Below are 25,985 nucleotides of genomic sequence, written 5' to 3'. Positions count from 1 at the left end.
TGATAAGGAACGTCCAGAAACCACTTCAATATGTGATTCTCCAGTAGATGTTGCTGGATGAGAGTTGATGGCATCTCTATCGGATACAGACTGGCTGGTTGCCAAGGGTATCTTCCTCGGGTCTATTATGTGCTGTGGTTCATCAGGCACATCTTCTGAGTGAAACGAACGTGACAGAGCATCTGCTCTGGTGTTTCAATCTCCAGGTCGGAACTTAAGCACAAAATCAAAACGGTTGAAAAATAAAGACCATCTGACCTGTCTGTAATTCAAACGTTGTGCGTGGCGGAGATACTCAAGGTTCTTATAATCCATGAAGACAGTTATTTGATGTTGAGTGCCTTCGAGCCAAGGCCGCCAGTCCTCGAATGCAAGTTTTATTGCCAGGAGCTCCTTGTTGCTGATCCCGTAGTTCTTCTCAGCTGGAGAAAATCTTCGGGAGTAGAATGAACTGGGTCGTAAGGTTTTTGAGTCTCCCATTTGGCTCAACACAGCCCCTACCCCTACATCTGAAGCATCAACTTCAACTATGAAGGGCTTGTTGGGGTCTGGATGCCACAAGCATGGTTCTGTGGAGAAGATGGTCTTCAATTTCTTGAATGTGGAAATGGCCTCTGCAGACCATGTTGAAGCATTGGCAACCTTGCGAGTCATTGCTATCAAGGGTACGGTTAAGGAGGAGTAGTTCTTAATAAATCTTTGATAATAGATGGTAAACCCCAGAAATCTCCTTAAAGCCTTCAGACTGGTAGGTCGGGACCAATTCTTGATACTTTCAAGTTTGTGAGGGTCCATTTCGAAGCATTCTTTTGACACTATGTAGCCTAGAAAAGGCACAGAGTCTTTATGAAATTCACACTTGGAGAATTTGGCGTACAGCCGGTCTTCGCGGAGACGGTGGAGTACTTGCTTGACATCTGCAATGTGAGTGTCAAAATCCTGGGAGAATATCAATATGTCATCCAGGTAGACCACAACGTTCTTGTACAGCAGGTCCCGTAAGATGTCATTCATCATATTTTGGGAAATGGCGGGTGCATTGCAAAACCCGAATGGCATTAAAAGATACTCGAAGTGGCTGTCTCGCGTATTGAAGGCCGTTTTCCATTCATCGCCACTCCGAATGCGAATGAGGTTGTAGGCCCCCTTCAGGTCAAGCTTTGAAAATATCTTGGCCCCTTGCAGCCTGTCAAACAGCTCCGAGATTAAGGGCATTGAGCTCCGCCCCCCCCCCCCCCCCCCCGACGTCTGCGGGAGCCGCTGTGGGTATAAAAGACTCTAACCCACAAACCCTGCCCGGGAGCCTACCGTGCCGAGAGCCGAGGGCGACGAGCAGGAGAGGGAGTGACACCAGGAAGGAGCCGTGAGGGATTGAGCTCCGCCCCCCCCGACGTCTGCGGGAGCCGCTGTGGGTATAAAAGACTCTAACCCACAAACCCTGCCCGGGAGCCTACCGTGCCGAGAGCCGAGGGCGACGAGCAGGAGAGGGAGTGACACCAGGAAGGAGCCGTGAGGGATTGAGCTCCGCCCCCCCCGACGTCTGCGGGAGCCGCTGTGGGTATAAAAAGATACCACAGCGGCGCGCAGCCGCCGGCGCGCCGAAGCCGCGCGCCAAAGGGGCGCGCCCCTGGGCGCGTTTTTGCCTTGAAAGAAGAACTAGCAAATGGGGAGAAAGAGGAAAATTAAGACCTCCACGCCGACGTCGAAGGAAGTCCGAGGACCCATGGATGCCCACCTTCAGCGGAGGGTGAGTCAAAACATGAGAGAATTGGCTACTGAGATATCTTTTACATCTGGGGATTCCGGAACCTCTCCTCCTCAAAACCAAACATCCTTTTCACCCTTGGTGGTAGGGGAGCCCAATGAAGTAAAATTGGACTCTTCTGAGATGGCAATCCAATCGGCTAAACCACCAAGGGAGGATAATCCGGTCCAGTCTATGTTTATGGGAGCAGTTGGAGGTGTAATAACTGCAAAAGAGGGTATTGTTAGCCCCTCCCCTAGATTAGACCTGAACATACCTGAACCGGAAAATATTTCCTTGACTGATATCTGGAGGGCAGTAACCAACATGGACAGGAGATTAGTCCAGTCCATGAATCAAGCCACCTTATTCGCTACAGATACTAAGAAAGCCCTAGAGGAACATGAAAAGAGACTGCAAGCCATAGAGATATCTAATGTGATAACTTCTACGCAGGTTGCCACTATTCAGGCATCAGGATCAGCATCTATTAAAGATACAGTAATGATATATAGACAGTTAGAAAATGTGGAAAATGTATTAAGAAAAAAAAATCTTAGAATCTTGAACTTTCCTATAACTAGATTGTTATCTGCAAACGAATTGTTTAAGAAATACTCAAAAGAAATTTTGGGTATTTCTGAAGAAATAATTCTTTCTAACTTGTACTATGTATCTAATGTGAAAAAAAGTACACAAAAAGATGGTGATATGGATGTACTCCAACCAGATAGCCCAAATTTGACATCTTTTTTAGAGGCATCGGTGGATAACATCCAATCAAGATCTACATTAGTAGTTGTATTTGCATTAGAGAGTCATAAGAACTTGGTTCTTCAGAAATATTTTCTTAATAAAAATTATGTTTTCTGTGGACAAACATTGCAAATGTTTCCTGATGTGTCTAGGGTAACCCAGCACAAAAGGAAACAATTTCTGTTAATGAAACAGAGGGTTTTGGCCCTAGGGGCCACCTTTTTTCTGAAATATCCATGTAAGTGTATGATTTCCTATCAAAGGAACAAGTTTATTTTCGTAGACCCAGGGCATTTAGAAACTTTTCTTCAAGATAAAGGTGGCTGAGAGGATTAAAGCCCTTATTTAGGAGTTAAAGTTTGGTATAATGGAATAGATTATTCTCTCAAGTTTATGGAATTTTGTAATTTCCATAATTTCCTTAAAATAATTCTAGAAGAAAGGCTCCCCCATGATTATGGGGTCTGTATGTGTTAGTTACAAAACAAAAAATTATTTTTTTTCTTCTTAATGGTTGAAGTGTATGGAATTAAGTATTATGTTTGTAACACACTATTTTCCTTTTCTTATTACATGTAAATGTTTTTTGAGAAAATTAATAAAGTATAAATAAAAAAAAAAAAAATCAAACTAATGAATTTCAATAAAAAAGTTAAAATAAATAAATACACATAGAAATAAATACATAAATAAATAATAGTGACGTTAGACAATGACATTTAGACAACACTTTACCTCCAAAATTCAAATCATTAGTAATGTTTGATCCACTCAGATCAGATAATGTGCCAACGATGATAAAACAACTAAAAGAGAAACAACCACCATTGCAACATGTGTCAGTTTCACAAAAAACTTAATACATTTCATGCAACAACTTACCACATATGCATATCTAAAAATATGATATTAAAATAACTAAACCAACACACCAAATAGTAAAACTATTGTAAAAAATTAATTGTATAAAAATCTATTACATAAAAATCTATTATATAGAAATTCAATAAAAATTCAACTAGAGAGTGTTTCTAACATCAAAGGATGTTTTGACTAAAAACACAATTCATGACAGCTGAGCTGCTAATGATGTATAAGATCAAATTATGTAATGGCAAAAAACAAAGTTTAATAATTCTGAAAAAGATAAAATTCATCACAGCTCTGTATAGCAAACCATAGTTTCTACCGGATATCTAAAGCAAGCTGTGTCTCATAAAAATTTCTAAAATGCCAATTCATTCATGAAAAATTTTTTTCAAAATAGAATAAATGTATATTATATTATGGGATTCATTTCTCATGTAAATCAGTCATAGCTAATTGCAAAAAACAAATGACTTAAAACTCAAAGTTGTAATGCTAAGCGCAATCTCTGCTGTCTTGCTAGTGTAAACTTTGTCTCAATAAGTATTTATAAACATAATTATTGTACCAGTTAATGGGTCTATATGAATACTCACTTAATGATAAGCTACCGCTAAAAATCGGAATATGCTATTAATTATAGTAGTGGCTAACTATCAATAATGTAAAAAACTTAAACGTACTGCTATTTAAAAATGTGTCTAAACTTAAATTTACATATGGACAGCAGTCTTCGCTATTCAACTAGTGTAAGCCGCGTTTTGGTGGCCATTTTTGAATGCTAATTTCGGCGCCAAAAATTTTTTTTAACAGTCCAAAGCTAAGTTAATTCTCAATTATATGGATCAAAAACTGTATAGATAATTTGAATTTGAATTTGAATTTGAAAGAGCAAAGGCATGGTTAGTGTCTCGATTTTGACACTTCACTGAAATTATGCACTGCGGTCTAGGGAGTTAGTACTATCGGAATCCTCCCTGGTGCGAGCTAGTGATGGCTGTGTTTATCAGCGTTGCGGTTGCAAAAACCATGTTAATGTTATCTTCAAACCCAGAATTATATTTCAAAGCGTGATCTCTGCTATGCAACAATCGCAAGCCATGTCTCAATAAATCGTTTGAAGCACCAAAATCGAAGAATCAGATAATGTCTAAGCAACAAAATATATGATTAAAAACTACTGCTAGAGTCAAAAACTGTTAATAATTAAATATCAATAATATCAAATATTGCAACATATAGCATACATTATTTTAAAATTACCTTCAAAACGATGGGTCCAAACACAAATTTGTGTATAAACCGCAGTCTCTGCTGTGCAGCTAATGTGAGCTGTCTTTCGGTAGCCATTTTTAAAGTGTCACTTTTGGCGCCAAAAAAATGTCTAAATCAAATAAATACTTAAAAGATTTCAAAATAAGTCTGTTCTCAATTGTATGAAAAAACTGTGATATCAAAACTGTATTGATTCAAAAACAAATTGATTTACAAAAAATATTTATTCGAAACATGTCAATCACAAAGGGGGCGTGGTTAGTGTCTATTATGAGACTGTGCACTGCGGTACATAAAAACTTCTTCAATGAATAATCATATTAAACTAATCAGAGGCTGTTAATATGCAAATGTTGCCTTTCATATATTAACGTTCACCAAATGGGCATGATAGATGTCTAGATACTGATACTTCAATAAAATTGTAGAAACACTCTCCAGTAAAAAGAAGGGGGAACTTTAAATAACTACTGTTCACAACTTTCCTAACAACAATCCAATCTATTGGTGTGGTGTGTATTTCAATAATATAAAAATCAAAAAAGATATAAAAAAGCATATGTAATAAATATTATTAAAAATTAATTTAAAATTTCCTGTAAAAAATTCACATGCCGATAGTGGTTGTACTCATAGGATAACATACATAGAATATATGGCACAAAAACAGAAGTACTGATGGCACAAAAAGCAAAGATTATAAAAAAACTGACAAATCAGACTCCATATTTAAACCATGTGGTACTAGAGTATTAAATTCAAAAATATATTTTTGCTCAATTTGTAGTAGCAATTTATCCAAGTCACCACCTCTCCAGCTTAAATGTGGTTGTTGGATCACACAGAATTTGAAATCTTCAAATTTATGACCATTTTCGATGCAATGATCAACCAACGGTTTTGAGCTTATATTTCTTTTAATACTACTCTTATGTTCTAGAATCCGTTTGTTAAATTCTCTGATAGTTTTACCAACGTACAATTTATTACATGGGCAGATAGCTATATATACCACTCCTTTGCTTTTACAGTTTGTAAAGGAGAAAAGTTTAAAGTCTGTATTACATCCAGGTATCTTTAAAGAATTAGTCTTCATATTTACTTTGCATACTATGCAATTCCCACATGGGCGGTGACCTGGCGGTCTTTTATCATAAATAATTTTCCTGGGTAAAGCAGAAGGTGCCAAAATATCTTTGAGATTCTTATCTTTCTTGTTGGCTATCATGATCTCCTTATTCTTAAAGAATGGTAAAACTTGTACTATTGGCCAAAACTTCCTCAGAATGGTACTAATTTGATAAGACAAATGTGTAAACGTGATAGGACAGACAAAGCAATCCTTAACTTTTTCAGATTTCTTTCCTACTTTCAATAAGGCTCGCCTATCTTGTTTTTTTGCCTTATTTAAACCATTCTGTACAAATTGTAACGGATAATCTTTTTCTAGGAATCTCTGTTTCATCTGTGTTGATCTTTCATCAAAAATTTCTTCAGTTGTGCATAAGCGTCTAAGTCTTAAAAACTGTGAGTAAGGGAGGTTTTTCAACAAGGATCTGCTGTGGCTGCTGGTGTAATGTAGCAATTTATTCGTATCGGTAGGTTTTCTGAATATATCAGTGATAAATTTGCCATCTACCAAAGATATTTGTATGTCTAAGAATGAAATAGATGAATTACTATGATTCATAGTAAACCTGAGATTGTGATCTAATGAATTCAACCAGTCAAAAAACTCAATCAATCTCTCCATGCTTCCTTTCCACAATAAAAAAACATCGTCGATAAATCTTTTCCAAAGAAGTATGTTATCGTTAAATATGTGTGATCTTAAATTAACCTTTTCAAATTGTGCCACATAAAGGTTTGCTACTGAGGGTGCCATCTTAGACCCCATTGCGACCCCTTTAATTTGTTGATAGATTTTCCTATCGAAACTGAAAAAGTTTTTAGTCAATGCCAGTATTGCTATTTCATTCAAAAATTCACATGGAATCCGCTTATGTATTGTACGAGACTGAAAAATTTGAGTCAAAATCTCTAATGCTGCAGCTTGGGGTATATTTGTGTATAATGATTCTATGTCTAACGTCACCATAATAATGTCATTTGGATCATCGGAAATCTCCACTGATTCTAGTGTGAGAATAAAATCTGAAGAATCTCGGATATAGCTTGTTGTTTCTGAAACATATTTTTTAAGTTTTTTGACTGGTTGAATTCATTAGATCACAATTTATTGAGACATGGCTTGCGATTGTTGCATAGCAGAGATCACGCTTTGAAATATAATTCTGGGTTTGAAGATAACATTAACATGGTTTTTGCAACCGCAACGCTGATAAACACAGCCATCACTAGCTCGCACCAGGGAGGATTCCGATAGTACTAACTCCCTAGACCGCAGTGCATAATTTCAGTGAAGTGTCAAAATCGAGACACTAACCATGCCTTTGCTCTTTCAAATTCAAATTCAAATTATCTATACAGTTTTTGATCCATATAATTGAGAATTAACTTAGCTTTGGACTGTTAAAAAAAATTTTTGGCGCCGAAATTAGCATTCAAAAATGGCCACCAAAACGCGGCTTACACTAGTTGAATAGCGAAGACTGCTGTCCATATGTAAATTTAAGTTTAGACACATTTTTAAATAGCAGTACGTTTAAGTTTTTTACATTATTGATAGTTAGCCACTACTATAATTAATAGCATATTCCGATTTTTAGCGGTAGCTTATCATTAAGTGAGTATTCATATAGACCCATTAACTGGTACAATAATTATGTTTATAAATACTTATTGAGACAAAGTTTACACTAGCAAGACAGCAGAGATTGCGCTTAGCATTACAACTTTGAGTTTTAAGTCATTTGTTTTTTGCAATTAGCTATGACTGATTTACATGAGAAATGAATCCCATAATATAATATACATTTATTCTATTTTGAAAAAATTTTTTCATGAATGAATTGGCATTTTAGAAATTTTTATGAGACACAGCTTGCTTTAGATATCCGGTAGAAACTATGGTTTGCTATACAGAGCTGTGATGAATTTTATCTTTTTCAGAATTATTAAACTTTGTTTTTTGCCATTACATAATTTGATCTTATACATCATTAGCAGCTCAGCTGTCATGAATTGTGTTTTTAGTCAAAACATCCTTTGATGTTAGAAACACTCTCTAGTTGAATTTTTATTGAATTTCTATATAATAGATTTTTATGTAATAGATTTTTATACAATTAATTTTTTACAATAGTTTTACTATTTGGTGTGTTGGTTTAGTTATTTTAATATCATATTTTTAGATATGCATATGTGGTAAGTTGTTGCATGAAATGTATTAAGTTTTTTGTGAAACTGACACATGTTGCAATGGTGGTTGTTTCTCTTTTAGTTGTTTTATCATCGTTGGCACATTATCTGATCTGAGTAGATCAAACATTACTAATGATTTGAATTTTGGAGGTAAAGTGTTGTCTAAATGTCATTGTCTAACGTCACTATTATTTATTTATGTATTTATTTCTATGTGTATTTATTTATTTTAACTTTTTTATTGAAATTCATTAGTTTGATTTTAAATTTAGATCTTTATAATGTTTAAAAAAGATGTTTATTGATTTATATAAATTTCTTTTTAATATTTATAAGATCTTAATAATATATCTATTGTGAGATATTTATTTGCTCAATACTGATTGTTTATTTGTAGCCCCTGAGGCAGCGGCTAGAAAGCCGCGAAACTCGGCCAGAGTCGGGCAATTTATCTGGAACGTCTCTGCATCAATAAAGTATTTGAAAAAGATAACGGCATCTATTCCTTTTGTGTTCCCCTATCGGCACAAATTTCTACCGGGCGGCACTCTGAATGTGTATCGTTCTAGTAGACGCTGACATTGACAGATGGACTGACCAGTTTTAGTTACCTTAATATTTTGACAGCTTTTTCTTTGTGGGGAAGAAGGACGGTACCCTACGCCCATGTATCGATTACCGAGGTCTGAGTGAAATCACTATCAAAGACTGTTACCCCTTGCCCTTAATCTCGGAGCTGTTTGACAGGCTGCAAGGGGCCAAGATATTTTCAAAGCTTGACCTGAAGGGGGCCTACAACCTCATTCGCATTCGGAGTGGCGATGAATGGAAAACGGCCTTCAATACGCGAGACAGCCACTTCGAGTATCTTTTAATGCCATTCGGGTTTTGCAATGCACCCGCCATTTCCCAAAATATGATGAATGACATCTTACGGGACCTGCTGTACAAGCAGGTACCATAGATCGCCTACCTCTTTGTTTTCTTGAAATTTGTGCCGTGACTGAAGGCTGACAAGTGAAAAAGACCCCGGATTTAAAGGGAACTCCTCCAACAGAGGAGTTCCCTCAGTTGGAGCAGTTGGAGGAGTTCCCTTTAAATCCGGCGTCTTTTTCACTTGTCAGCCGTCAGTCGCGGCACAAATTTCTACCGGGCGGCACTCTGAAAGTGTATCGTTCTAGTAGACGCTGACATTGACAGATGGACTGACCAGTTTTAGTTACCTTAATATTTTGACAGCATGTCACCAGCTGGAGCTCCCTGAAGAAGGAGTCGGACACTCCGAAACACCGGGGTGTAGGAGGAAGTACTTCAGGATTGAACATTCTATCTGTTGGATTTACTGGTGGACTAACACTAAAGATAATTGCATACATTTGCTGCTTTATTATACACAGTGTCTGCACAAGTGATACAGTCCCGTTTGGAGAGTATCGCGTTCAAAGCAACCTATGATTAGATAAGTCCAGCACTTTACGGGCTTGACTTTATAAGCCATCAAGTTTCTGTGGCATTATATGACGGTTGCTTGACCATTCTTCTTATTGAGTTCCTATTTCAGCTGAATCATTGTTTCCTGTGATTGGGTCCTGGAGTTAAGCAGGATTCATGGAGTTAGCAATCTGTCATGATCCGCTATGCTGGTGGGAGGAGCAATCAGATAGGGGTGTCAATCTGATGTAAACCGTAGACGGACTTAGCAATCTGTTGTTACAGATTGCTGGAGATAGTAGTAAATGGATCCTTGGGCCGGTGGCAGATGACCACGCCCCCGGGGGAAGATCCCGAGAGGGACCACCGGCTAGGCTTAGAATATGGAGACAGACACACACTAGTTCTTTTATTAAACAGGTCTTGAATCCACCAGAGGTGGCAGTAGTGAGATGAAGTGCCCGGTAGGGCTGCAGTCCCTCAGATACGGTAACAGCAATCCCTGGATGGCTGAGCTGTTGCGAAACTGTAGACAGTAAATAGGCAGGGTATGCAGAGTTCATGAACAGAACTAGATGACAACACTCACAAATTGGTCTCAGGGAGCTCAGGAGCTGGAAAGGATAGGCCCTTGAGGAGCAAGTACCTGGTTTCAGGGAAAGTTCTGAGAGAGTGATGGTAACTCACAATGATGTAGATAATGATGACTTCCAGGCAGAAGAGAATCAGTAGATAGTCAGGAACGAGGGCCCTCGAGGAGCGAGTACCGGTTCCCGTCTGTAACCTGAAAGGCAAAGAGAGAGAACGAGGCCCCCGAGGAGCGGGTACCTCTGGTAAGTCCGAGGAGGCAGAGTAGCTTAGGCAGGGAACCCAATCTGAACCTTAGCCCATGCTAACTCAACTAGTAGCGATATCAGAGACCTTTAAATATCGGAAGCGGATGACGTCATCTCAAGGGGATGCCCTTGCTGGTACTTCACTTGGAGCGTGCGCGCAATCTAGGCTTCAGGCAGCATGGCGGATCTGCAGCGTCGAGTCAGCCCGGGGACGCCGGAGGGAGATAGCAGGGAGACGCTGCGGTAGCCAGCCATCCTTCAGACCTGGAGGGAGTCGCCACAGAGGTAAAGAGGGTGGAGTGAAGATGCCGGGCAGCGACGGTCGTAACAGGCTCCATGCCATTGAACGTGGAGGACCTAAGCGGTTCCCTGCCGGGGAGGAGAAGCAAGGTCGGCAGCCTCTGAGCTGCGAGAGAGAAACAGGCCTCGGCGTCGGTGGCCGCAAGACGACAAGGTCAGCGGTGACTCTGCCTACCACAGAAATAGGAAAGCAGCGGCACTCCACTGCACAAGGAAGGATGGTCGGCAGTGCTTGGGCCACGTGAAGCAGTGGAATTGGGCTGCAGGGCCCGGCAAGGTAAGAGGCTGCTCGCGGGTGGGACCCATGAGCAGATTCGTAACATGGGGCAGAAAACAGAGTAGCTATGAATGAATTGCCTATAATAATTTGAAAACTCAACGAAGCGCTGGCTGGGGCCACTCCAGAATGGATTTCAGTTTCTCAGGGTCCGTGCATAGGCCTTGCCGGAGATAATATATCCAAGGTATGGGAATTCTTCCTATTTGAAAGTACATTTTCCTAATTTTGCATAAAGATGGTGCTCAAGGAACCTCTAGAAGACTAGATTCATATGATCTTGATGTTCCTTTAATGATTATGAAAGACTAGGATATCACCCAGATATACTAGCAGATGGGAATAGAGAAGATCCTGAAAAATCTCAGTGACCATAAACCGAAAGACCATAGGGGCATTGAATAACCCGAAGGGCATCACCAGGTATTCATAGTGTCCATCCCTGGTATTAAAAGTGGTCTTCCATTCATTGCCCCCTGGAGGTTAAGCTTGGTAAATATCTAAAGCTGCCTCCATCACTACTAACAAGAAAGGCTTGTGTATCAATACGGGTGCCCTGAGAGAGAGATGTACTGGTACAGAATTTATGGAGAGGAACATGGTTGACCTAAGGTGGCCTCGCACATCAAACCTAGGTTCTTGAGTTTCCAGGCTTGGCTAGGCAATGGTTCATGAAGTGCCCAGGGGTGGCACTATATAGGTACAAATTGAGGCGTCAGTGCCTCTGCTTCTTCTCAGGGGACAACTTGAGGCAACTCCTTTGATGGTTCGCACTCTGGAGGTAACCTGGAAACCACCAGCTGCTGGAAACTAGGGGTGAGGCGAATGGGAATGATGAGCCAAACCCCTCTTTTGAACCTGTTCTTGAAATCTGAGTTCCAGGCGTATGCCATACTGATTAACCCCTCCAACATTTCTGGCAGATCCCGGCTGTCCAGCTCATCTTTGATATGTTCCTACAGTCCTTGACTGAAAACAGTAATTAAGCTGTCACTACCCCATTGGAGTTCCAATGCCAGCGTGCAGAAATGAACCTTGTACTCCCCTACCAACCAGGAGCCAAGTTGGATCTATAGAAGCTCAGTCACCATTGAAGATGTGTGACCGGGCTCATCCAAAATCATGTGAAACTCTTGCAGAAAGTTGTTCATATTTCCTAGGAGTAGGTTGGCTCTCTCCTAGAGGGGTGAAGCCCACGCAAGGGCAGAACTGCCCAACAGGCACAAGATATATGTAACCTTGACCCAATCAGATGGAAAGAGTGGTGCTTGCAATTCAAAATTGCATCCTGCATTGATTCAAGAAGCCTCTGCACTTAGTACAATTCCCATTGTACTTCAAAGGAGAAGGCAGATGAATTGTGGGAGTAGCAAGCTGTACCAGAAGTGCCAGAGCAGGTGCCATGAGAGCTGGACGAGCAGCCATGCCCTGAAGATAACTGGCCTTCATATTCAGTTGGTCTTGCTGCTGTTTTAGCTGGTGAGCTAACCTGAAAATGTCAAGAGGCCTATGGAAATGTTCACCAAGCTCATGGCCTCAACAAACTGTGATGAGTGTTATGGGAGTGAGTCCTTAATGCTGTGGCTAGTTGACACAGCCTCATAGGTGAACTTACAAGGCCTATGCCGACAGCAGGCAAATGTGCCCTGAAGCAGGACAGTCTGGAGCTTCACCTATACCAATCACCTCTCCTGCAGGTTGGGGATATCGGGAACAGGCCAAGAGACAGGGCAGATGGCAAGCAAGTGTAGTCAGGTCAGGTCCAGGCAGCAGGTCCAAGGGAAGAGGTCAGTACCAGGAGATCAGGCCAAGGATGGATGAAAAACACACAAAGACACTGGACAAGACTAGGAGGGTGCAATGAGGCTGAACAAGATGGTTGGGGAGGGCAAGCCTGAATAAGGCAGGCTGGGCAAGACAAATCAGGAACACAGGATCACAGGATCACAGGAACAGTTGAATGCGAGAGCAACATGCAGTGCACTAGGCAGGAGACCCATTGCCGACGCATTGGTGGGTTGCGCAGGGGTGCCTTAAATAGGGTGAGCCTGCTAATGTCATCAAAAGGGTACTACGGAAATTTTACCACCATGGGCCCTTTAAGTATTGGTGAATGTACGAAGAGAGAACTTGGGAAGGGGACAGAATATGGTGTCGTCCAGGCGTCATGTGCCACTCTCGGCAGTGTTAGTGTATTGGTGGCGTCCCTGCCACTGGAAAAGACCTACAATAACTGAGGTAAATGTGGCAGCTCACGGGGCCATCTTGTGAGTCACAAATGTAACAGATAGGCCACAAAGCAAGACAGAAGGCCCAGAAGCCATAAAGAAAGCAAAGCAGAAGGCCTGGAGGCCACAAAGCTAGGAATAACAAGGAAAGAGTGGCCAGGTCAGAGCTGAGAAGACTCAATTAAAAGGCACTTAGGCATTGAACAGGCTGGGTTAAGAAGGGTTGAGACTGAAGCATGGTGTGACCAGTGAGGAGGTAACTGTCAGAGCTGTGAGCAAGGCTTGCAGAGGACCCCTGGTGGAAGGAAGGTTGTACAGCAGGCAGAACCTTTGCACAGGGAAGACTGCATAGCAGCAAAACCGTTACACAGCATTAAGGACAGCCATGGAACATGCAAGTCCCCATGACCTGGGGTTCCTGCAGTGAGGGAATGGTGGGGGACTCTTCCTGCTCACTAGTCACATTTAAAAAAAAAAAAACATACTCCACACTAGTGCTCTTCAAAATAAAAGTATTTATTGACTGATGGCAGAGAAATAAAAGTTCAAACAAGATTCACGTCTGAATAATATTCCTACAATATTTCTATCCAAAGTCTTGAAAAATGCACATAATGGGGCGGATTTTTAGAGCCCTGCTCGCCGGTGCGCCTATGTTCAATAGGCCTACCGGCGCGCGCAGACCCCGGGACTCGCGTAAGTCCCGGGGTTTTCCAAGGGGGGCGTGTCGGGGGGCGGGCCCGATCCGTGCGGTGTTTTCGGGGCGGGACGTAGCGTTTCGGGGGCGGTCCGGGGGCGTGGCCGCGCCCTCCGGACCTGCCTCCAGGTCGCGTCCCGGCGCGCTAGCGGCCCGCTGGCGCGCGGGGATTTACGTCTCCCTCCGGGAGGCATAAATCCCCCGACAAAGGTAAGGGGGGGGTTTAGACAGGGCCGGGCGGGTGGGTTAGGTAGGGGAAGGGAGGGGAAGGTGAGGGGAGGGAACGGAGGTAGGCTGCACGGCTCGGAATCGATAGCCTTGCGCGCGCCGATCCCGGATTTTAGCGGATACGCGCGGCTACGCACGTATCTACTAAAATCCAGCGTACTTTTGTTTGCGCCTGATGCGCCAACAAAAGTACGCCAAATCGCGCTATTTGAAAATCTACCCTAATCTTTTCTTCTCTGGATCCCATAACATATCAGCTCTTTGGGTTTGGTAAACTTCTACCCAGGAACTCCCCAGTAGCTGTTTGGTAGCTGTAATTGTTTTCTCCAAGGTCCTTTTCTATTTCATTCTCTCTTCTAGAAATTGCAGCTGAATGATTTATGTGAACCTTCCCAGACAGGATGCCTTTTCTCTGGCAGTCTCCAGCACTTGATGGTGAGCGAAAAGCTCCCGTAGATGGCATACGGGACTAAAAGAACAGCAGCAGTGGTAGCCTCCAGCATTGTGCTAGGCCCCTTATGCCGGCGCTCTTATGATGATGTCACTGGAGGGTAGGGCAGGATGACCTGCGCAGTTCAAGGGAGCTGCTGGATGTACTTCACAGCAATAGACGCAACCATCGGGCCTTCTTCGGGTTCTCAATCTATAGATTGAGGACTCGAAGGAATAGCATAGAATGAAAAAGAGGAGTGTGAACTCTAACTATAACAGGGACTTGCATAATGGTATGTCATAAAGTATCCTACTGATGTCTGAAGTGGATAGCATGGTTCTTTGCACTCCATTACTGTACATAAAACTGATGCGATGGCACCTGCAAATGTATTCCTGCACTGGCAGCTTGAATGAAGGGCCCTAATACCCTAGGTCACTATTAAGGTAGCTGTGCAGTGCAAGCAGTGGGAATATCTGTTTACATGGAGGGACAGCTTTGCAGAGTACAAAGAACCATGCAACAGGCCTTAACAATGTATGTTTGGCTATATATATACACACACATTAAGGCCATGATTGTAAAAAAAATATAACACCTGAGTACATATTTTGGCCTATATAATGTTATATATTTAAATTAAATGAAGCTTTTTAAGATATATAACAATATACATGCTAACATTTTCTCAGGTGCTATATTTTGGACATTTATGGCATCCTTATGCCACCCCTCCATGCACTACATTTGAGCCCCTGGGACAACCACCATGCACAGCTTACCCATCCCCAGCCCCCACTGCTCCCTCATGCACCACCTATCTACCCCCACCCTCTACTGGCCTCCTCCAAGCACCATTTACCTCACGTGAGTGGGAGGGCTCTCTATTAAAATTCTCCTGCAGGACCTCCCAGGCCTGCATACTCCTATGCAGAAATAGGCAATCCTCATTGGCTACTACCAGGGACACCAAGCGTGCGACATCCCTGATGGTAAAATTGGCCTGGTGCACTAATGGAGTCATCGTGACGCAGCAGGCCCAGGAATGACAGCAAGTTCCGCCCTTGTGGAAGTGTGTGGGTGTGCATGTGAGCATCATTGTGCATGTGCATGCAGATGTTCGCATATGTGTGAACTCACACATTGCAAAATGCCCTGCCTGCGTATTAGCCATTGCTAGTTATTTCAATTGGAAACATACATGTGCACGCAAATCCCACTTTCACCACATAAGTGGGGGATTTTAAAAGTGAGAGACACCAGTGCCATCATCAGTTTCACTAGTTTGTTCCTAGTTCACACAGGCAAGGGATAGGACTTCCTAAACCCTCTAATTTATGTGTGTTTTTTTTCTGCGCCAGTCAAAAAAGCAAACAGAATGTTGGTAATTATTAGAAAGGGAATGGTGAATAAAACGGAAAATGTCATAATGCCTCTGTATCGCTCCATGGTGAGACCCCCACCTTGAATACTATGTACAATTCTGGTCGCCGCATCTCAAAAAAGATATAATTGCAATGGAGAAGGTACAGAGAAGGGCTACCAAAATGATAAGGGGAATGGAACAACTCCCCTATGAGGAAAGACTAAAGAGGTTAGGACTTTTCAGCTTGGAGAAGAGACGAATGAGGGGAGATATGATAGAGGTGTTTAAAATCATGAGAGGTCTAGAACGGGTAGATGTGAATCGGTTATTTACTCTTTCGGATAGTAGAAAGACTAGGGGGCACTCCATGAAGTTAGCATGGGGCACATTTAAAACTAATCGGAGAAAGTTCTTTTTTACTCAACGCACAATTAAACTCTGGAATTTGTTGCCAGAGGATGTGGTTAGTGCAGTTAGTATAGCTGTGTTTAAAAAAGGATTGGATAAGTTCTTGGAGGAGAAGTCCATTACCTGCTATTAAGTTCACTTAGGGGGTCATTTTCAAAGGAGTTACGCATGTAAATGTGACATACTATCGTAGCAATTTTCAAAAGCTATTTACTCGAGTAAAGTGCACTTACTTGAGTAAATCCTATGGGCAATTCAATGGCATATATTGTAGCAATTTTGAAAAGCCCACTTACTTGAGTAAAGTGTATTTACTCGAGCAAAAACCAGTTTTGCTCGAGTAAATGCTTTTGAAAATCTGGCCCTTAGAGAATAGTCACTGCCATTAGCAATGGTAACATGGAATAGACTTAATTTTTGGGTACTTGCCAGGTTCTTATGGCCTGGATTGGCCACTGTTGGAAACAGGATGCTGGGCTTGATGGACCCTTGGTCTGACCCAGTATGGCATTTTCTTATGTTCTTATGTTCTCCTGTCAGCCCCAAACCATAATAGCCTGCATACAAGCCTATTTATTTATTTATTTATTTATTTATTTATTTATTTATTTATTTCGTATACCGACATTCGATCGAGATATCACATCGGTTTCCAGATAACAGGTTGAATAGAGCCGGAACTGCCCTATTTTACATTGTAACAAGATAACAGTTGATTAAACAATTAATATAAGGAACATTGTAACATATGGATAAAATTAAAAATTAAATATTAAATGTGGGTATATAGAAGTGGCATATAGCCTATGTACAATATGTACAATATGACTTGGTTACGAGTAGGGTGGGGGACAGGGAAAAAGGGAGGATAGAGAGGGGGAGGAGGGGTTATGTGTTCGTGCAGGGTAGAAGTTATGCGGTAAGGCTTTCAAGAGCGTTTATTTTAGGATGTTGCGGTTCAGGAGGGAATGCTTTCAAGAACAGCCATGTTTTGAGCTGTTTTTTAAAGACTTGCGGTGAGGGTTCGTTTCTGAGCTGTGGGGGGAGGGAGTTCCACAGGGTAGGGCCAGCTATTGTAATGGCTCGTTTGCGTGTTGTATTGAGGTGAGCATTTTTAAGAGTTGGGATGGAGAGGAGACCTGAGTTGGAGGATCTGAGATTTCTTTGTGTGATATATGGTTGGATGGTGTTGTTTAGCCAGACCATTCTGTTGTTGTTTATTTTTTTGTGAAGAAGGGTGAGGGTTTTATACTGGATTCTTTGTGTGATGGGCAGCCAGTGGAGGTCTTTGAGAGTGGGTGTGATGTGGGAGGATTTTCTGTGATTGGTGATAATTCTGGCAGCGGCGTTTTGTAGTACTTGGAGGGGCTTGATGTGGATTTCAGGAAGTCCAAGGAGGAGGGAGTTGCAGTAGTCGAGTTTTGAGAAAATAATTGATTGCAGTACTGTTCGGAAATCATGCGGTTGGAGGAGAGGTTTGAGTTTTTTAAGTGTTTGAAGTTTGAAAAATCCATCTTTGATTATATTGGAGATGTGTCGTTTAAAGTTGAGTTGGCTGTCGATGGTTACTCCTAGGTTTTTTGTGGATGGTGTGAGTGAGGTTCTTGATAAGTTTGGCATCCCAGTGTTGTTTGCGCCTCCTGGGTTGTTTGAGGGGGTGCTCTCGAGGGGGGAAGAGGGACGGTCGTCCTGGATGTGAATGATTTCTGTTTGGCTTGGTTGAGGCAGAGTGATAGTTGTGATAGCAGTTGAGATAAATTTGAACTGAGTTTGTTCCATCTTTCCATGGTGAGTTCAATGGATTTGGTGATGGGGAGTAGAATTTGAATGTCGTCTGCATAAACGAAGTAGGTGAGGTTGGCATCAGAGAGGTATTTGCATAGTGGGAGGAGGTAGATGTTGAAGAGGGTCGAGGATAGTGAAGAACCTTGAGGGACGCCATGGGTGAGGGGTACTTGGGAGGATTCAGAAGAGTTTGTCTTGACAATGAAGGATCTGTTAGAGAGGTATGATTTGAACCAGTTGAGTGTAGTGTCTTGCAGACCGATCTCTTTAAGTCTGGTGAGGAGAGTTCTGTGGTTGATGGTGTCAAATGTGGCTGATATATCGAGGAGGATCAGTAGGAATGTCTTGCCACTGTCTCGGCCTCTGAGGATGGTGTCGGTGAGGGAGAGGAGGAGAGTTTCTGTGCTGTAGAATTTTCTGAAGCCGTGCTGTGTTGGATGGAGAAAATTGTGGGCGTCGAGGTGGTCTGTGAGTTGATTGTTAACAGTTTTCTCGATGATTTTTGCTAGGAATGGGAGGTTGGAGACTCGTCTGTAGTTTGCAGGATCAGATTTGTCGAGTTGCGGTTTTTTGATGATTGGTTTGATGATGGCGTTTTTGAGTTTGTCTGGGAAGATTCCTTGTTCGAGGGATAGGTTGATGATTTGGGTTATAGGTTTGGCAATAATCTCTTTGATGAGTTTTAGGGTTTTGATGGGGATGGAGTCTACGGGGTGGGATGCTGGTTTGGTTTTTTTGATGAAGGGTTCAATTTCTGTAGATGCAACAGGAGTGAATTGGGTCCAAAAGTGGATGGGTGGAGGGATGTTTGTTGAGTCGTTGTGGGATTGGGGAATCTTGGCAATGATGTTGTCGACTTTGTCCTTGAAGAATTGAGCTAGTTTGTCACTGGAGATGTTGTTGGAGTTTGGCGTTGTGTCATTCTGGATTGGGTTGGTGAGTTCTTTGACGTATGAGAAGAGGGTCCTCGGGTTGAATTGGTATTCATGAATTCTGGATGTGTAGAAATTGCGCTTTGCTATGTTGAGGTCAGCTGTATATTTGTGTAGAAGTGTTCTATATTTGTCTTTCAGGTTTGGTGTAGGTGTTCGTCTCCATTGTTTTTCGGTTTGTCTCAGTGTTCGTTTGGATGTTTTCAGTTCGGGGGTGTACCAAGGAGCATTTTGTTTAGTAGATGGTCTGATTTCCTTTTTTATTGTGGGGCATAATGTGTTGGCTATGTCAGCGTTGATAGAGTTCCAGGAGTTTGTAGCTGAGTTGGCATCATGTAGGTTGATTGTTTTTAGTGCTTCCGGGAGTAGCTCTGCTAGGTCTTCACTGGAGCAAGGTTTGGTGTATTCAATGAAGCAGGAGTCTGTTTTTGCTGTGTTCGATTGATGTTGAAGCTTGGCTTGAATGAGGTAGTGGTCGGACCATGGAGTTGGAGTTTTAGTGGGTGATTCAGTTGCAGATATTTTATTGTTAATGAAAATTAAATCAAGGGTGTGCCCAGATTTCTGAGTGGGGGTGTTAATGATTTGGGAGAATCCGAGAGCTGTCATGGAAGATAGGAGGAGTTCGCAGGTGGGAGATGTTGGTTGGGTGTCAATATGGAGATTGAAGTCTCCTAGTATGATGGCTGGTTCTTGTAGGTTGATGTGTGTTGTGATGGCTTCGATCAGGGGGGAGAGGTTGTGTTGTAGGCAGCCGGGAGGAGCGTAGAGGAGGAGTATTTGTAGATGTTTCGATTTAAATAGGTTAGTCTCGAAAGGAGGGGGTAGGTTTAGGGAGAAAGAGGAGAATTTAAGTTTTTTGTGGGCTAGGAATAGTAGTCCACCTCCCTTTCTTTTGCTCCTATGTATGGAGAATATGTTGTATGTGTTTCTGGGCAGTTGATTGAGTAGGACTGTGTCAGTGTGTTTGAGCCATGATTCAGTTATGCAGAATATGTCTGGTTGGTAGTCTGAGAGCAGGTCATGAATGATTGGGATTTTTTTGGTGATAGCCTGTGCATTGATGAGTAGTAGAGTGATGATTGTGAGGGTATTAAAGTATATTTTAGGGTTAGTTTGGATTTTGGTGAGACGTCTGGTGGAGGGAGTGAATTTGGGAGGGTGGTACTGGTTGTAGTGGTGGGGAAGTTTGGGAATGCATTGTATTAGATCCATAGCGTGTGTTTTTGTTGTGTGAGAGAGCCTGCTTGGTTGCTGCGTGACTGTATAATGATGTGGGGAGAGTTTTGTTTGTATAGAGGTGCATAGAAGATTTCAAGAGATTGGGTGAGGGGTGGATGGAGGAGGGTGGGTCGGAAGTTTAGGGTGGTGGGGGGTTTCAGGGGAGGTCTAAGAGGATTGAGTCACTTAACGAGGTTGTAGAACATAAAGGGAGTGCACAAAGGGAGTGCACGAAGGAGCGCACAAAGGAGCAGGCTCCTTTGTCGTGCTCCTTCGGCGCGCGACGCTAGGCGCGTGGCGCCTGGGTGTCTCTCAGTTTAAATTTAATGTCTAATCAGGGCTGTCCCCTGATTGGCTGTGCGTGCTCAGCGTTCCCCTCGGAGGCGGAGGAAGGGCCAGAGGATGTCGTCGGCGTCTGCGGCTCAGAGAAGACGGCAGGGGCTGCCTCGTGGTCGGGGTCGGAGGCGGCCGTGGGTAGGTGAAATAAGTTGGGCCTTACCCCGGCGGGTCTCCGGCGCCGATCGCGCAGGCCCAGCACCGATTTTCTCCCTCTGCTCGGCAGTGCTGCGTCCGGATGAAGAGGGCTCGGTCGGCGGGACTTTCAGATTTAAAGGCCAATCAGGGCTGTCCCCTGATTGGCTGTGCGTGCTCAGCGTTCCCCTCGGAGGCGGAGGAAGGGCCGGAGGATGTCGTCGGCGTCTGTGGCTCAGGGAAGACGGCAGGGGCTGCCTCATGGTCGGGGTCGGAGGCGGCCGTGGGTAGGTGAAATAAGTTGGGCCTTACCCCGGCGGGTCTTTTAGGACTTACACACCATCCATACCAGTTGTAAATTTACAAAGTAGGGAACTCTTGGTGCTCGCCTGTGGATAAAGTATGTATGTGCTTATCTATTTTCCTCCCCCAAACTGCAATGCACTGCCCCTGATTTGATACTTTGATATATGTGCATAACTGTATATATGAACATACTCAGTTGGCATGAAAAAAATGTTCTGCTCCTATCTTCAAGTTTGGATGCGCAATAAGCCATTCCATGATAAAAAAAAGGTTAGTGTGGGTTATGATATTTTGCTACGCGATGCAAATGTTTGAATTTTTTAATAAGAATGCCGCCTTTTTTTTTTTTTTTGCAGCTGCTAACGTAATATTCCTACGATAAATATAGCAATTTGATGATTCTAAGCCTATGTTACTAGATTATGTTATAAAATTGACATTAATAGGGAATTTGCACACCTGAGAATCTTTACGTTCACTTTGTCTCATTTTATGTTTCCTTAGCTTCCAACTTCTGGTGACTTGTGGAGTGTTTACATGGATTATGATAGCAAACGCTTAGACCTGTGGGAAAGAATTATCCCTAGTTTCAAATACAGCAAAGAAATCCCATTCTTTGAAATGCTTGTTCCAACCACAGATACTGTGCGCTATGGCTATCTAATGGAAAAATTATTAGCTGTTAAGCATTCTGTAATGTTCACAGGAATAACCGGGGTTGGCAAGGTAAGTGCATATCAGATATTTATAGTAAAAGTGTGGTTCCTAAGTTAGTCCACTTGGATATATGCAAACAAAAGATCAAGAAAACTGTGGTAGGTAATACCTTTTTATAGGGCCTAATATATTTCTGTCTAGGCTTTTGCTTTGACCTGATGAAAGGGATGTAACTCTTTCAAAATGTGAAAAAATAAGACCGCTTACCATACTGTTTTGTGGGCTCTTTCAAAATGGTCAGAAAAACAGTAAGAGGTGAATTTTCAAAGGAGTTATGCATATAAAATTAGCTTATATGCATATAAGTAGCCAGATTTGCATACATACTATTTTATAAATGTCAAACATATATGCGTGTATTTTCACTTTCACATGCACATTTACATATGTAAACAAAGGACAGTCTAGGGGCATGCTGAGGTTTGGCTAAGAGGTACACATATAATTACTATTTTAAATGACACTTAAGTCCATGTGCAATTATGCACCTGCAAATTATCTTGCGCAATTGATATCAGTCTCAGTTATTGTCAACCATTGATTGACTTGGAGATCTGCCTGAACTGGGAGGAGTTCAAGCAGAAAAACTAGGAGCATTTCCAAGACCTGGAGAAGGACTGGGTGATCTTATAGAGGAATCAGAAAATTGGTGATTACAATTACACATGCATGTTTTAAAGTATACCAATTTAGATGTGAGATATCAGCCATATGAAGATAACATCCTTTTTTTTTTAATTTGCACAGAGGCATCCTAGCAGGGCTGGCTTAGGGCCAATTGTGCCCCTCCCCCCCCCCCCCCCCCCCCCCCGCCAACACACACACATACACTGAGCCTTGCTTCCTTTGGGCAAAGGGTAAGGAAGTCATACTGGAGCAGGAGGGAGCTGAACACCCCTGACCCCACAGGTTGACATGGATTATCTGCAGTGGGCAAACTTTATTGCTTCCCCTGACCTCATTACTCTCCCTATTCCCCCCCCCCTCCCCCCACCATTCCAGTACTGGCTTTAGAAATATAGAAATACACATTCTCTAGATTATAGAAATATTGCATCTGCAGAATAAAAGAGACATTTTTTTTTCCCCATCAATCATGATTCCCTGGATTATGCATCACCAGCAGAACTGAGCCAAAAAATCTCCAACACAAATTTAACATTTTATCTAACTAATCAAGAAGTAGAGCACACGCATAGACTATGCATACTTTGGTCTGACATTAAATTTATCTGGCACCTTGGCTATAAGACATCAAATTTAGAAGTCCTAAGGGCCCTAAATGTAATAAAGACTCTGGCAAAGCTATTTTTTTCAATCATTTGACAGAATTGACAGAAAATGGATACAACATCTTATTCAGATAGTATTTAACACCTTATAAGTTACATTGGGTAGCCTGTGCCATGCAGAGGGTAACTTGCACAGAGTAGCGGTTGTTACTACTCTTATCAGAAGGCATGGGAGTAACCAGCTTGATTGGCAGTTACTACTAGCTAACCATAAGCAGCTTGCTGGGCAGACTAAATGGACCACTTAGTTTTTATCTATCTTTTACTTTGCGACTGTGTTACAAAATATTAGGGATGTGAATCGTTTTTTGATGATTTAAAATATCGTCCGATATATTTTAAATCGTAAAAAATCGTTAGAGGCGCGATACAATAGGAATTCCCCCGTTCCCTGTTTGTACCAGGATCATTCCAGACTGTGGGTTATGTTCCCTGTCCAGCAGATGGAGTTAGAACCAAAAATTCCCAGGGGAGGACCTATATAGCCACACCTCCCTCGTCTCAATCCTCAGTATAGTTCTAACTCCAGCAGATTGAGCAGGGGACACGGTGGTCCCCAGCACTTTTCTAGTTTTATTTTCTCTTTGAGGAATCAATTAAATAATATTAGATAAAGGTTTTTCTTCTAAGGGATAGGTTCTGTAGTGTTCTGACAGGACCACTCCGTTCAAAGAGAGACATTGTTTTCCAGTCAGGAACTTGCTGACAGGCTGTGTTTTTTGCCTGTCACTTTATTTCTCTCTTCCTATCTCTTTGTTTTTTTCCTCTTCCTTGCCTGGCTAGAGTGTGGTAAGTGTTATTTTTATTTCATTTACAGTCGTTGGTAGGAACAGGAATTTATGAGGGGTGAAAGTCTGTGGTGCCGACCGCTCCCCCTAGCCCCGGAGTTTTCCTTTTCCCCTCCTCCCTTTCAGGGAGTGATTGGAGTTCCCGCCCTGCAGCTCTGCGACGACCCATTCCCCGGAGCTGCTCACCGTCGGGATGGCGTTTTTCCCCGACGGTCTCTTGGGGACGGTGAGGAGTCCGGAGGCCGAAGAGTTTTATTAATTTGCCGCTTCAGTTGTTGCCGCGTGCCGCAGCTGCCCCTCCCCCTCCCTCCCGCCGCAATGCAAAAATCGCCGAACGGCTCCGGAGCTCGGCACGGGCTTCAGCAGACCTCAGAGGGATTTTCTTCAGCTTTTCCTGCGGGGGAATATGGCTTACCTGGTAGGCAGCTTGGAGGAGAGTCGGACCGGGCTGGCAGGAAGCGGCATGCCCCGTTTCCCCTCAGCGCGGGAACAGCGGCCATTTTCTCAGCTGACTCGGAGGCAGCTCTCTCTGAGGAGGACGTCGACGCTCCTCTCCAGGTTTCCTCTAACAGTATGGAGTTTCGGAGCGCAACGGACCAGAGCAGGCAAGGGGACGACGTCTCGGGGGGCCCCTCATCAGCACTTCCCGCTTTTTCGCCAGAATTCATTGTTTTAATGCACAAGGCATTTTTACAGAGCAGGGATTCGAATCTTGGAATTTGGGGTCCTCCTTCCCTTAAACTGGCCTGCTTGACACAGCTTTCGACGGCAGACCCTCCCTTAGGGAGGGCATCTTTGCCCACAGGGGGTGCGGGGTCCACTCAGCCCCCCCTCCCCGTGATTCCTATACCGCTGCAACAACCGTCGGGGGATCCATGGCAAGATCCAGATGCGGATGATCCCTACCTGGCGGCCCAGGTAGAAGGTGACGACCCGAGGGTCCTCCGTATTTTTCAAGCAGCGGAATTGGATGATCTCATCCCCCACATCCTCCAGGAAATGGACATTGACCCTCCTCCGGATCCTGTGGCTCAGGATCTGAAGATTAAGAAAGGGGATCCTCTCCTAGCGGGCTTACGACCTCTAGCAAAAGCTTTTCCCACGCATCACAACATCTTGCAATTGATTTCAAGGGAGTGGGATACTCCTGAGGCCAATCTTCGAGTCGGTCGAGCCATGGAAAAGTTATACCCTCTCCCCACTGATTTCTTGGAGATTCTTAAGGTTCCTGCTGTTGATTCAGCGGTATCCGCGGTCACGAAACATGCTACCATCCCGGTCACAGGCGGGACGGTGTTGAAGGATGTCCAGGATCGCAAGCTCGAGGTTTACCTCAAGCGTATCTTCGAAGTCTCAGCGTTGGGGATGAGGGCTGCTATCTGCAGTTCCCTAGCACAGCGAGCAGCTCTGCGTTGGGTACAACAGCATCTCACTTCCCAATCTTTGCCACAGGCAGAGACTATTCAGGCTGATAGACTTGAAGCGGTGGTTGCCTATGGAGCTGATGCTTTTTATGATCTGTTAAGGGTCCTCGCTCGTTCCATGGTGGCGGCGGTGTCCGCTCGTCGTCTTTTGTGGCTACGCAACTGGGCGGCAGATGCTTCATCTAAGACGCGCCTGAGTTCCCTTCCTTTCAAGGGTAGGTGCCTATTTGGGGAAGATTTGGATCAGATCATCAAATCTCTTAATGAGAATGTGGTGCACAAGCTACCAGAAGATCGTCCACGTTCTGCTAGATCTTTTTATTCCTCCAGAAATAGGTACCGGAATCAACGGAGGTCGCGTCCTACTAGACAGCAGACACCTCGGGTTCCTTCTACACGATCACACACCTGGAACCGGTCCTTTCGAGGGCGCCGCCACGGTAAGGATACTCAAGGGGCAGGTCCTTCCTCGAAGGCTTCACAATGATGCCAGAAGGACCCAAGAGGGGATCCCCCACCTGGGGGGTCGCCTTACTCTCTTTTACAAGGAGTGGGCCTAAATTACGTCGGATCAATGGGTGCTGGACATCTTAAGACAAGGCTACGTATTAGTTTTTGTACACGAACCCCGAGATCGTTTTCTGTTTTCTCCTTGCGGTTCCCGTCTCAAACAATTAGAAGTCCGACAGACTCTCGATCGACTGCTACAGCTGGGGGCGATAGTACCGGTAGCGGCCTCCGAACTGGGAAAAGGTCATTATTCAATCTACTTCGTGGTTCCCAAGAAAGAGGGCACTTTTCGACCTATCCTAGATCTCAAGACGGTCAACAAGTGTCTCAGAGTTCCTCATTTTCGTATGGAAACGCTCCGTTCAGTGT

The 25,985-nt window shown here is 43.3% G+C and overlaps 1 protein-coding gene across 1 annotated transcript in view; it reads left to right on the top strand.

Annotated features, from left to right (window-relative positions):
* The window catches only part of DNAH6 (dynein axonemal heavy chain 6), a 3,261,518-nt gene that overhangs the window by 1,419,055 nt on the left and 1,816,478 nt on the right, over positions 1-25,985 (top strand). Inside the window, 1 exon segment of the mRNA XM_029602297.1 lies at positions 21,390-21,611. Within this exon segment, the coding sequence (XP_029458157.1) occupies positions 21,390-21,611 (222 nt within the window).

Source organism: Rhinatrema bivittatum, chromosome 1 (assembly GCF_901001135.1).
Source record: "Rhinatrema bivittatum chromosome 1, aRhiBiv1.1, whole genome shotgun sequence".
Classification (NCBI taxonomy): domain Eukaryota; kingdom Metazoa; phylum Chordata; class Amphibia; order Gymnophiona; family Rhinatrematidae; genus Rhinatrema; species Rhinatrema bivittatum.
The sequence above is the reverse complement of the archived record's forward strand: the minus strand, read 5'-3'. Positions and strand labels throughout refer to the sequence as shown.